Below are 14466 nucleotides of genomic sequence, written 5' to 3' on the forward strand. Positions count from 1 at the left end.
CTCAAACGCGACGTGTCCTCTTTTTCAACGAAAATCCGACGTGTCCTTTTTTTCCACTAACCCAGCGATATATATATATATATATATATATAAAACTATAAACAAAAGCACTATTACATCAAAAGTCTCAATAAACAATGTTTATCTTAAAAATATATCAGTTAACATATTTTTTCTAACGTTTTTATTCCAAATGAAAATTATATGTTATTTATAGAAATTGGTGAATTTGATAAATATATATTCCAAAAGTGAAATTAGATTATTTATTATCTTTTTAATTTCTTTCAATATAAATGGGTAATAAAATATGCTATTCTGCAATATCAAGATATGATAATCGAATTTTTATTCTGTTTCGGAATTCATTTCAACTTTTTTCTATCTTATTTAATTCTTTTTCAGTTAAATTTCAAAATTTCTAAAGTATATATGTGACCGGGTCTGAGATATAAAAATATAAGTAATTCTAAGACAAAAATCACTCTTTGTATTTTTCCTTGAAATAAAAAATTAAAAACTTATTAATTTTTCAAATTTAACGAAAAATTCTACCTAAATCCTCGAAGATGATCTCCAGGTATACCCGTCATCGGCGACCTGGTTGTCCAAGTGTTAAGGATATTTTCTCAAACCTCAAATATGAATGCCAAAACCATTAAAAAAAACTATGTTAAATGTAATTCTAATCGGGTTCGCTATAATTTTCCTTTAATCTACTCTCGAAAATACGTATGTATACTAAGTTTGAGCCCAATCGGTTAAAATGGCCAGATTTTAGAGGGGGGGACAAAATATTGTAGACAGACATGAGTGAAATCATAAGTGTTCCGTTTCGGTTCACTGCGTGAACGGAACCCTAAAAATATATAAAGAACATTTATCTAGGTTCTTTGAAATATAAAATGTTTGAAGAAATCTGTTTTAATTAGTAGTAAAACTTTAAACGCGTTTTTTTCGAAAAGTTGATTTTGGTCGATAGCACCGTTTTCTCAGACCCGGTCACATATACTATAAAAGTTCACGAGAATAATTTGTCACCTTCAGGCTTGTAGGGATAAAAAATCTTTTGACTTCTTTTTAAAATTTTTTTTCCATAGAATTAAATGGAATTGAATTTTATGGCTTTCTGTTTTTTAAGTGGAATTGATATAGAGGAAATTTTCCGAATTAGAAGGAAATAAAATTTTGAATTCCATTCAATTCCACCTTTCTTGTCTGGTACCTGTGTGAAACACGGCTTCTACCTGAATAATGAAAATAAGATGACCAAATTCACGAATAATAAGTACCTAATATGCATTGTTGTAGTTGAAAATAATTTTCATTATTTCTTTACAGCACCTCAAGACACAGAAACACCAAAAGTTCTAAATGAACACTTAAATGGTAATTTATATCGCATTATACATATATATAACAGGGAAAATTAAAATAACCAAAAATGGGATTTTGTAAAAACTCTAGTTGTCAAATCTCAATTTTATACTTAAATGTTTTCTTTCTCTTTATTCAAAATAATTTTAAAAACAAAATGTTAATATGAAAGATTAAATTTGATAGTTGCATTTGAAGAGAAATTATAAACATTCAAAACATAAAAATATTTAAAAATTTAACAATTCATAACTGTTAAACGACTATATAAAAAATGTGGAAAATTTATGAAGCTTTTTTTCTAACAGTTAAAAAAAATAAGAAATTCGAGACAAATAAAAAATTTAAAAAATTTTTTTTAATTAAATATGTTCTCATTTATTACAGACTCTCAAGACCAAGAATATGAAAATTCAGAATATGATGAAAATTTTATAAATATATCTAGAATTAGTGAAAACTCATACGATGAGGAAAACAATAATCAAATAAGTGGTAATTAAATTTATATTATATATATAGGGGAGGATGGGGCAAGGATAGTTAGGTAAGATATTTTTGGATCTAGCCGTGAAATTTAAACTGGCATCGGAAAAAGAATAGTATCGTTGGAAAGCCTGTTTATTTAGCTACAATTTTGCTATACATTGTTTTCTTGTAGATTGCAATGCCTTCGAGATAATATTGGAAAAGTAAAAAAAAAATTTTAACTATCCTTGCCCCACTAGTGGGGCAAAGATAGTTGAAAATTTGTTTTTACTAAGAATGATACAAAAAATCATGAAATTTGATTTTCCATTGTTTCAAGGCTTTTTTCGAATTATCACAAATTTTTAGTACAAAAAAAATTTTTTTTTAAAAAACGAATATGATATTCGTTTTCAGCACAAAATTTTACACCAGAAAACATTTACGCAACCAAATATATTTAATAAATTATATCCGCAAAAATAAGATTGAATAATAAAAATAAGGTGAAAATATTTTAGCAAAACTGAGATGTAACACAAATGGGCACGTAGCTTCTACAAATAGTGTCCCCGCAAGCTCAAATTTTTACTGTCATCTTTTGGTGTTAAGACGAGTGTACATGATAAATGACCCGTTTTTTTGACGAGCCGTTTCTGAATTAGAGCCACTAACTATCCTTGCCCCTTAACTATCCTTGCCCCATCCTCCCCTATATATGACAGAAAAGATAAATAATACTGAAAGTAAGATTTTGATAAAATTCTTGTTATATAAATAATGTGTGTTTTCTCTTTATTCAAATGATTTTTATAACATTACAGATGTTCAAAACTCACAATCAGACAATGGCGGAAGTTTTAAACTCGTTTTAGATGGTAATACAATTTTTATATTTTCATTATATTTCCCGTGTGGAAAAGTGATGTGGGCCCCCAGTGGAGGCCTTATGGATCGCCCTCATGTCATGAGATGACATGCTCATGGGCCCTCACGTTTGCCTTAATGTTTATTAATCAACAATATTATTAATAATAGTTAATTAAAAATAAATAATCTTAAATTATGAATAATAACCTATTTATTTACTAATTCTTCCATTTTAAATTAAATTCTTACTCAAATTGAATTAATTAATTTTTTTAATTAACTGTCGGATATAATTAAAAGTAATAATAAATTAATTAATTAAAAAATTAAAAAATATGTTATGGTCGGATATTTTCATTTTTCAACTAATTCATACATAGAATTAATAATTAAACGCAAACCTCAGAAATAAATAAATCTAACGCATGGGGGGAATCGAACCTACGACCTACGGATTATGAGTCTAACGCTTTACCAACTCATTTAGTTAAAGTTAAGATATTAAATTATATTTTCCAATCAAATGCAATTTATAAAATATAATTAATTATATGCTTTATGATTATTATCATGAATCATCCCAGGTAAATTTTCAAAAAAAGTGAAAATATATTTTTATTAAAAACGTTTTTTTCGTTGTTCTGAATCATTGTAAACATTAATTTTTTGGTGATAAAAAAATATTTGACTTTTGAATTTAGAAAATTTTGCTATTCGATCATGTGGGCGATCTATACGGGCCCTACGTTGGCCCTCATGTCTCTTGCCATATGTGAGAGTGTTTTTTTTTTAAAGTTTAAATATATTTTTATTAAAAACGCGTTTTTTGTTGTTCTAAATCATTGTAAACATTAATTTTTTGTTGATAAAAAAATATTTAACTTTTGGACTTAGAAAATTTTGCTAAACGATCATGTGGGTAATCCATGCGGGGCCCCTACGTTGGCCCTCATGGATTCGCCATATGGATCAGCCCTCATGCGCCCCCGCCGGGGGCCCCGAAGTCTTGGGGGCAAGATCGTGGCATTTTTCACACGGGTTCATTTAAATTAAAAGCATTTTCTATGAAGTCGTAAAGTGATCAAAAAATATACCTATATGTTTTTTGATAATTACGTTGTGAATATTTAAAAACCCATTATTTGATTAAATTTTTTGAGAAGGATTGTAATTGGTGCCTATTAATGTATAAATTTCATATAATCAACTTCATTTAATCATTTTATTAATATTTAACAAAATTTTCAAATAACCGCGCCACCTAACCCCAAATGTACTTTTGAGATATTTATTAATTTAAAAAAAAAACTGTTAATATAAATCGAAATTTTTTTTGTTTCTTAATAACAAATGTATAGAGCTCAAAACTTAATATTTGTGCTCTTCTACAATTCATTTTTTAAAGAGATATCACAAAAAAATTAAGAGGTTAAAAAATTACTTTGGAGTGCCAAATATCAAGTGCATTAAATACTTTAACTTCCCTGTTGAAAATTCCTATGTGAGAACACATATGGGATCCCATCCAGGATCTCTTGTGAGTTCTTATGTGGGTTCCCGTACAGGTTCACACATAAGATCCTGTATGAAAAGGTTCCTGGGATGAACTTGCGTGAGATCAAGCGCACGATCTTATGTCTCTGTAAAAGCAATAACACAGGATCCCATGAGGTTTCCTGTGTAGGTTCCTATATGAACAACACGATAAATAGGAACACACATGGGATCTTATCCGAGATCTTGTATGAGTTCTTACATAGGTTCTCACATATAAGAAGATTAATAGCATATATATAAAAGCATTCTATAAAATCTTATTAAGCTGCTATTAATCTTCTTATATGTGAGAACCTATGTAAGAACTCATACAAGATCTCGGATAAGATCCCATGTGTGTTCCTATTTATCGTGTTGTTCATATAGGAACCTACACAGGAAACCTCATGGGATCCTGTGTTATTGCTTTTACAGAGACATAAGATCGTGCGCTTGATCTCACGCAAGTTCATCCCAGGAACCTTTTCATACAGGATCTTATGTGTGAACCTGTATGGGAACCCACATAAGAACTCACAAGAAATCCTGGATGGGATCCCATATGTGTTCTCACATAGGAATTTTCAACAGGGTTGAATGAAGAGAAAAATTAATTTAACTTAACACTTTTGAATAAACTCAAGTGCGCCAAGCAACCCCTGCGCCAAATAGCCCCGGTCTCCCCTAAATAGAATTGATGAAAAGAGGAAATTTTCCGAATTAAAAGGAAATAAAATTTTAAATTCCATTCAATTCCACCCTTGTTGTTGGGTACATATGCGACGAACTACTACTACCTATTAAATAATGAAAATACTACTTTTCATAGTTGAAAATAATTTACATTACTTCTTTACAGCACCTGGAGACTCAGAAATTTCGAAAAATATAAATCAAGACTTAAGTGGTAATTAATTTTTTATTATATATATGACAGAAAAGATAAATAAAATAAGGTTTTGATAAAACTCTAGTTATATAACTAATTTAACCTCACAATGAGATTAAATAAGTTATATAACTAATGTGTGTTTTCTCTTTATTCAAATGATTTTTGTAATATTATAGATTCTCAAAACTCACAATCAGATAATGACGGAAGTTTTAAGCTCGTATTAGATGGTAATAAAATTTTTATTATATTTTAAAGATTTGAGTGTTATACCAAATAGTTTTATGTAATGAATAAACATAAGAAGATATGAATGCAATATCGAGTTATAGATTACTTTTGTGTATCACTTGAATACTAAAAATTTATTTCTTTAGTGCAAATTAACAAAATGAAAAGTACTGATACAGTGCAGAAAAAATTAGTTTATACTGTTGTTTCTATTCTATACTGACCTATAACATTATCTATATCTAGAAAAACATTTCAGTCAAACTTTTTTTTCTTGAAGATCACCTAGGTAAATCACTAGTACCAAAGAGTAGCGTATATTTTAACAATTTTTTTTCTGTGACTAATTAAATAAAAAAAATTTGTTGGTATTAGTTTGTATAGTTTTTTTATACCCTTTTGATTGGTTGATGCGCATATTAAAAAAATGTATTTAACATTAGAATATGATATTAACAAACTGTTATTCTTAAATCCTTATAACTGTGATAAAAAATAATGGATTTCAAATTATACAGTAGGCGACATTAAGTTATACATTACGAAACATTAAGTCACATGAACTACATAATGTAATAATTATTATTGAAGCCTTGAATGACAAAAGGGGTCAAGTGCCAATTTTTTCAAAATAAAAATTTTTTTTATTAAAAAATCAAGTAAATTTATTTACACATTTCTGTAAAAAGGTTTTGATTTTTACTGCTTTTTGCTTAAAACAATTATGAAAATCAATAATTTTATTATAATAATAATTAAAGCACCTAATTTTTATTTTTTAAAAATCTTTATTAATATAATAATATAATATTTTATATTGTACATCATACTAGTATTGTACCAGTACAATAACAGTACGTTATACTAAGTCACAAAAGTTTTCAGTACGTCGTACTCGTATTCTACCGATATTGCATACCGGTACGCCGTACTAGTACAGTACCTGGTACCGTGCGAAGGTACATGGCTGGTACAGTACCAGTACGCCTAGTACGCTGTACTAGTATTATACTCCCGAGGCGAAATTTAAGGTCTACTTTACAAGGAGTAAAGTAGGGTTAAACAGACCCTCTTTAGCTTCCTCAACCAGTCGCAAATTTCCCTTTCTTCCACGTTTGGATTCAAAGGAGGGTCTAGGGGAGTCTACAAGATCTAAAAGAGGGCCTGTTTAGGTTCTAAGGGAAGCTAAAGAGGATTTAAATTTCGCCTCGGGCTACTACCGTACTAGTACATGTGTTATCTGGGTATATATATATATAATTTTTGGTTGGAAAAACTCACAAAAACTAAATTTAAACGACTTAAAATTATTGGCTGGTCAAATTCTTTTGCCATGATTGCCTCGACGGTTGACAAAACTAAAGATAAAAAAAAGTTTAAAAGTTCACAAATTATTGTTTTTGATAATACTTATTAATATTATGTGGGTAAATTATTATTTTTATTTTGTTCTGCTTCAAAATTATTATTTTTTTCAGTCACAACTTATCAACTCGATTTTGTATTTATATTCCCATGTCAACGTAGCGTAATGGGCAGCGTGTTTGGCTGTAGAGCGTTAGGTTAGGGGGTCTTATCCTAGCGAGCATTAGATATTTTCGAAAATGTATGTAGACAATAGCAGTTAATTATAATAGGTAGAAGTATATGTGAAGTCTCCGATAATAAATAATGTGATAATTGTATAAATAATTAGATTTTTTAATTTTCTTAATGTTGATACTACTACCTATTTAAAGTTTGTCGGACTTTATGATGAGTTGTCGGACCAACCATCCTCATCAATGGACGGTGAACCGTTATCATTTGTATAGTTTGCTCAACCATCGGCAGATTAAGTTGGGCCAACTATTAATTTTAAAGTTGGACAAACTTTGGAAATTATGGTTGTCATAACAGTATTAAGAAATTCAATTAGAAACATATAATTTTCATAGAAAAAATTAAAATTGACACCAACATTTTAAAAGAAGTTAAGATCATTCAAAACATCAAATATTTAAAAATATTAACGATTCACAACTTGTGAACGGCTTAAAAAATATTAATAAAAATTATGAATCTACTTTTCCAAGAGTAAAAAAATAAAATCAGAATTAAATCAAAAATATTGAAGCTCTATTTTAATCATAAATAATTTCATTTATTACAGCCTCTCAAGACCAAGATTATGTTGAAAATAATATAAATATGCCTAGCAGTAATAAATCTAACAAAGAAATAAACGTTGATCTAAGAAATGGTAATTAAATTTATATTACAAATACTTTTAATTATATAAAATTATATCATTGCCAAATATTATTTAAAGTTTGTTGAGCATAAATTATGATCTTCCATAAAGTTTACAATATCACAAAATAATATACATTTGACGCATCGCGAAGAAAGGGGCCTAAGAGACAAATCACTTTAAGGTTATGTTTGAGTCAGTTTTACATTAATATAACTCTTTTTCTTAATTGCGTAATAGTAAAATTGTAAACATAATATGAAATTTATTGACTCTTAAATCCTTACTGTTAATTCCCATATGAGATCCTATATAAGATCGCTTATGGTTTCTTATATGAGATTCTATACGAAATCCTATAAGGACATCTCGTAAGGAGAAAATCATCAGTGTCCATATAGGATCCCATATGAGATAGGAATTTGAATAATAAAATTTGTGAATATCTCAAAAACGGTAAGAGGTACGCAAAATCGGACAAAATTTTGAGTTCATTTTATATAAAGCAAAATTATTTTATGTTTAAAACCTAAAATATGTCCTAAATATACCTAAAATAGTTTTTAAATAACTACTACATATTCCCATGTGGGTTCCTATGTGAGATCTCATATAGAATTCTATATGGACACTCATGAAATTTTTCTCATGACTTTCCATATAGGATTCTCGTAAGATCTCATGTAGTATCTCATATGAGAAAACTCATATGATCTTATACGGGATCTCATACGGGAATTTACAATAGGGATCCTTTTCTTCACAACGCGTCAAATACATAAGTATATAAACAAAGGCAGTAAATAGTTTTGATTTATTTATATTCATAAATTCTTTTGTCAAAATTTTTGTCGCAGTTTAAATATGTTGACATTTGTTTACATTTTTTAACCAAAAGAACAAATATTTTTTTCTCAATCAACTATGTATATCATAATAACATGTCGGTTAACATATTTTTTATGATTACAAAGTTGAAATCAGATTTTTAAAATTTTAAATGGCGGGTTTCAAGTTAAATTTTAAAAATTCAACATGACAGATTCAATATGGCGGACAAAAAATATAAATCAAACAGAATGACATATTGGAGCCGCCATTTGAATTTCTAATATCTGACTTCGTATTTGAAATCAGAGACCCCAAAGACCCCCTAGTAACAATAACAACTTTTATAAATGGTGAAAACAATAAGTTTTTTTTCCATATGGAAACATGTTATATGAGATCCTGATCAATTGTCCGAATGTATGTATGTGTGTGTGAATCCTTCTTTCGTCCGCCATTTTTAATATTAAAAATCTGACTTCATATTCGTAATCAGCGACCTCAAGAACTTCCGAGTTTCAAGCAAATGCTATTAAGTTTTAATTTTTCCCGACATATTTTATTGGACATTTTGAAATTTGACGTGTTAGAGAAAATCTAACGACAGATTCGAATTCAACGTAAAAAAAGTTCGTTAAGAAATGTTCTTACTTTCCCGGGTCCAAAAGTTGACCCAAATTTGTTTTGCTGTGTAATTTGTCAATCAGTTAATATACTCTTTTATAGTTAAACAAATTGGCATATTGCAAATTGACCATAAACCATTTATACTGTTTTTTGTTAAAAATGATTTAATTTAAATTATTGTAGAGACTCGTGCCTCAGAAATTCAAAAAATCGAAGAATTAATTAAGTCAAAAATTAAGGAACCAATTGTCATTGAAATTCCAACGCCTACGTTAAATCAATCATCATCTCTACCTTTATCACTTTTATTCCAATCTGCAAACAATCCAAATGCACCATCAACGGCATCAAGAAAAACAACAGAACTGTCCTCATCACCCCCAAATTCATCTAAGGATTTAGACACAAACAATCCAAATGCAACATCAGCAGCAACAAAAAAAACAACAGAACTGTCCTCTTCACCCCCAAATTCATCTAAGGATTTAGACACAAACAATCCAAATGCAACATCAGCAGCAACAAAAAAAACAACAGAACTGTCCTCTTCACCCCCAAATTCATCTAAGGATTTAGAGATTAATTTCAAAACTGAAAATTCAAAAGACAGAAGAACTATGCGTTCACAACTTTTCAAACTTTTAAAGAATTTTAATGATGAGCGTAACTATTCAAAGTGTTTGTTTTGCTCTACATGCATTTCTGACTGCCTTCATTCAAATGAAAATTCGCTTCTAAATTCAAAAAAACAGTTACGTAATCCTTCAAGAACTTCATCTAAATCTAAAAGTTCATTCCGGTCATCTCACGGCTCGCCAAAAGATTCAAAACGACATTTAAATTTTCATGAATCTACTTCTCATCATTCACGATCAGCTCATTTACCAAATCATTTCAAGACTAGAACAAATTTGCATAATTATCCAAACCATGCATCAAATACACAAAATTTGTCACGGTCACCTCGCCAATCACGAAAAGATTCAAAACATTTTCATGAAACAACATCTCATCGTTCTCGATCACCTCATTTCAAGATAAGAACAAATTCGTATAATCATCCAAATCATTCATCTATCCCACAAGATTTTTCCCGGTCACGACACCACTCAAGAAGAAACTCAAAACATTTTCATGAAACAACAGCTCATCGTTCTCGATCTCCCTATTTTCAAAATTATTTTAAGACAACAAATTCAACTACTCTTTCAAATAATGTTTCAAACCCACAAAAGTCTCGGTCATCTCACCACTCACCAAGAAATTCCAAACAACATTCAAATTTTAATAAAACAACATCTCATCATTCTCGATCACCTAATTTGAAGACTAAAACAAATTCGCATAACTATCCAAATCATTCATCTAACACACAAGATTTATCACGGTCACCTTGCCATTCACGAAGAGACTCCAAACATTTTCATAAAACAACATCTCATCGTCCTCGATCACCCCATTTCAAGACTAGAACAAATTCTCATATTCATCCAAATCATTCAGCCAGCCCACAACATTTGTCCCGGTCATCACACCATTCACGAAGAGACTCAAAACATTTTCATAAAACCACATCATATCGTTCTCGATCACCTTATGTGCAAAATCATTTGAAGACAACAAATTCAATTAATCTTTTAAATAAAAATTCTTCAAACTCACAAAAAAGATTCTTTAAAAGTGTCGGGAGTTCGACGCCACTCACCTAGAAAAAATAAAGGTGAATTGATTAATATTCAATTTTTTAAAAGAATTTAATTGTTTTAAGACATTCTTATGTTCTTTAATTAGTTTAATAATAAAGTTAAAAAATTGAGTTAATAAGTTACAATCGAAAAAATGTTTTAAAATACTGAAATTTGTTTACAGTGTTAACTTAATTTTTTACTCAGATGTAGTTATGCAGAAATATTATTTGGATTTAAAATTAAAATTTTGCATTCGAAACGTATTATTCATTATAAAGTAATAAAAAAATAAGGACTTTGCACAACGATCAATCCAAGAATTATAATCATTCATTGAACGGTCCGTCCGTCCTATCGACGAGAATCGTCGCGATTTCATCATAGGGATCATGCAGGGATCAACTATTAACTGTAGCTGTAGGTGGCGTATTCTAAAAGGTACTTTTTTGATGCACTTAAATCCGGACAACCATTAATATATAAATTCAAATTCAAACGGGAATCTCTTCATAAAGGTTTATTCTAGACAATAAACCTAAAAACTCGGAAAAGTGCGAGTGTAACTCGCACTGAAATAGAGGGTTCTGTACTATTTTATGTTTTGGAAACTTTAAACTCGTTTTTCTCGAATACACATTTTTTTCTAAAATTATCATTTCTCTTTAAAAATTTGATAAAATGAATCATCAACTCCAATCGTGATTCCCTTTTTCTTCCTGTAATTTTCACATAAAAATACATTTGTAAAATAAATATAAACTGTCTGGGTTGAATATTGTGAACGTTAGGGGGATTAAACACTTTTTTCGAAATTTTTATTTTTCCTTGACAACGCTATGTAAATCGATCCGAATCAAGTTCGCTATATTTTTCCTATAATTTTCACTTTAAAATACATAAGTGTACTACTAGGGGGGGGGTACATAGTAATTTTTCGTAAAAAAATACCAATTTTCAGCCTTCCATATAAATTCGTGTGCCCGCTATGGGGGAGGTAGGGGAGGGGTATCTATCTTCATCTGAATTAATAGAATTTTCACTGATTCGCCAGTGTATTTTCACTTATTTGAATAAGTGGTATACTTATAACTGGTTACATAGTGAATTTTTACTGATAAATCAGTGTATTTAACTGATTCACCAGTGTCTCTGGTTTTTTAAATAAAGAATCGAATGATTTTGAACTTTTTAAAATCGGTTCGGTAAATATGGAGAAAAGCTATGCACCAGTTTGAGAAATGTGTTTTCGAGAAAAACGTGTTTAAAGTTTCCAAAACATAATACTTTAAACTAAGGCTATCAAACAATCTATGATAACAACTTTTCTTTACATATTTTTTAAAAAACGTTTTGGGACAGTAATTTTCTGAAACTAAGTAACATTTTCAAGCAAAAAAATCGACTTTTTTGGAATTCTAAACTAGAAAGTCACTTTAAAGGTGCTTTTATAACTATAGTATTCTGGTCAAGCAATCGGCTGGATTGAATTTTCACGGAAAATCACTGAATTTAATTGGTTATAACAAAATTCAATTTTCACGGTGGAAATGTAATATTTGTCAGAGCCATGCAAATTTAGTTATACAACCTTGACAATTCAATCCAGTTGATTGCTTAACCAAAATACTGGGGGTATAAAGCACCCTAAGTCTTTATAAATTAGTCGAATATTAGATATACAAGAGACCCTATTTATTGACACTTAATGAGCATTTAATGATACTACCGAGGAATCCCACCTTTTAGCAGTAGTATACTTAAAAATTTGTCCGGACTGCACCAATCAGAATATGAGTATAGCATCGTGTCGTCGGACTCAATTTAGAGACGAAGAAGATGTGAGGCTTAAAACATATTAATTAAAGGCTATGCTATACATGTAAATCATATGCTCTTCATGTCCCGAGGCGAAATTTAAGGCCCGCTTTACAAGGAGTAAAGTAGGGTTAAACAAACCCTATTTAGCTTCCTCAACTAGTAGCAAATTTCCCTTTCTTTCACGTTTCGATTCAAAGTAGGGTCTAAAAATGTTGATTTCAGTTTTAAATGGTAATTAAAAAAATTGTGTGAAAAAGAAATTAATTTTGCTTTAATCAAATTAATTAACCCGTCAACGATCGCGCCGTGAGAAAAAGTCTCACGCAACACTACTCAACATATAGGGCGCTGTTGCAGTGCGAGTGAGAAACAAAAAATAGCGCGACTGCTGAAGGGTTAAAAGACTATTTTTTTTGTATTTTTTATACTTCTTAAATCGAACTAGACCCTCTTTAGCTTCCTCAACCAATCGCAAATTTCTGTTTATTCCACGTTTGGATTCAAAGGAGGGTCTAGGGGAGTCTACAAGATCCAAAAGAGGACCTATTTAGGTTCTAAGGGAAGCTAAAGAGGATTCGAATTTCGCCTCGGGGTGTCTCTTGAAAATCACGTTACTAGCAGAGTAGAACTATTAACAAGATAAAAAAATCTATACCTGTTGGAAACAACAGATGATTTTATATTAAGACGATTTTTCTATTGTCGCTAGCAGAATTGCTCCTCTGTTAGCAGAGTAGCAGTATTAACAAGATAAAAAATTCCATACTTGTTGGAAACAACAGATGATTTTATTTTCAGTAAATTTTTCTTTTGTCACCAGCAGTGTAGCACTATTACCTTGATAAAAGAGTCCATACCTGTTGGAAACAACAGATGATTTTATTTTAAGAAGTTTTTCTTCTGTCGCTAACAGAATTGCTTCTCTTTTGGCAGAGTAGCAGTGTTAACGAGATGGAATGTTTTATACCTGTTGAAAACAACAGACGATTTTATTTTATGAAGATTTTCTTCTGTCGCTAACAGAATTACTTCTCTTTTAGCAGTTAGCAGTGTTAACGAGATGGAATGTTTTATACCTGTTGGAAACAACAGATGATTTAATTTTAAGAAGATTTTCTTCTGTCGCCAGCTGAATTGCTTCTCTACTAGCAGATTAGCACTATTAACAAGATGGAAAGTTTCATACCTGTTGGAAACAACAGATGATTTTATTTTAAGAAGATACTCTTCTGTCGCCAGCTGAATTGCTTCTCTGCTATCAGATTAGCACTATTAACAAGATGGAAAGTTTTATACCTGTTGGAAACAACAGATGATTTTATTTGCAGTAGATTTTTTTTTGTCGCTAGCAGTGTAGCACTATTACCTTGATAAAAGAGTCCATACCTGTTGGAAACAACAGATGATTTTATTTTAAGAAGTTTTTCTTCTGTCGCTAACAGAATTGATCCTCTTTTAGCAGAGTAGTAGTGTTAACGAGATGGAATGTTTTATACCTGTTGAAAACAACAGGCGATTTTATTTTATGAAGATTTCCTTCTGTCGCTAACAGAATTACTTCTCTGTTAGCAGAGTAGCAGTGTTGACGAAATGGAATGTTTTATACCTGTTGGAAACAACAGATGATTTAATTTTAAGAAGATTTTCGTCTGTCGCCAGCTGAATTGCTTCTCTGCTAGAAGATTAGCACTATCAACAAGATGGAAAGTTTCATACCTGTTGGAAATAATAGACGATTTTATTTGCAGTAGATTTTTGTTTTGTCGCTAACAAAATTGCTTCTCTGTTAGCAGAGTAGCAGTGTTAACGAGATGGAATGTTTTATACCTGTTGGAAACAACAGATGATTTTATTTTAAGAAGATACTCTTCTGTCGTCAGCAGAATTGCTTCTCTGTT

General features: G+C 30.2%; 1 protein-coding gene across 8 annotated transcripts in view; it reads left to right on the forward strand.

Moving 5' to 3' along the window:
* LOC127289290 (putative uncharacterized protein DDB_G0282133) overlaps positions 1–10772 on the forward strand; it is a 41443-nt gene extending 30671 nt beyond the window's left edge. For 7 of the 8 annotated variants that reach the window (XM_051317131.1, XM_051317132.1, XM_051317135.1 and 4 more), the window contains 7 exons: positions 1342–1389; positions 1765–1872; positions 2670–2723; positions 5111–5158; positions 5320–5373; positions 7527–7616; positions 9246–10772. In XM_051317131.1, coding sequence (XP_051173088.1) covers positions 1342–1389; positions 1765–1872; positions 2670–2723; positions 5111–5158; positions 5320–5373; positions 7527–7616; positions 9246–10771 — 1928 coding nt within the window. In that variant the 3' untranslated portion in view covers position 10772. The remainder of the gene's footprint in view (positions 1–1341; positions 1390–1764; positions 1873–2669; positions 2724–5110; positions 5159–5319; positions 5374–7526; positions 7617–9245) is intronic. The other variant, XM_051317136.1, reaches the window with a different exon arrangement.
* The last annotated feature ends 3694 nt before the right edge of the window (positions 10773–14466 follow it).

The sequence above is a fragment of the Leptopilina boulardi genome, unplaced genomic scaffold, assembly GCF_019393585.1.
Source record: "Leptopilina boulardi isolate dan_hultmark-lab unplaced genomic scaffold, ZJU_Lbou_2.1 LbouV2_403, whole genome shotgun sequence".
Classification (NCBI taxonomy): Eukaryota; Metazoa; Arthropoda; class Insecta; order Hymenoptera; family Figitidae; genus Leptopilina; species Leptopilina boulardi.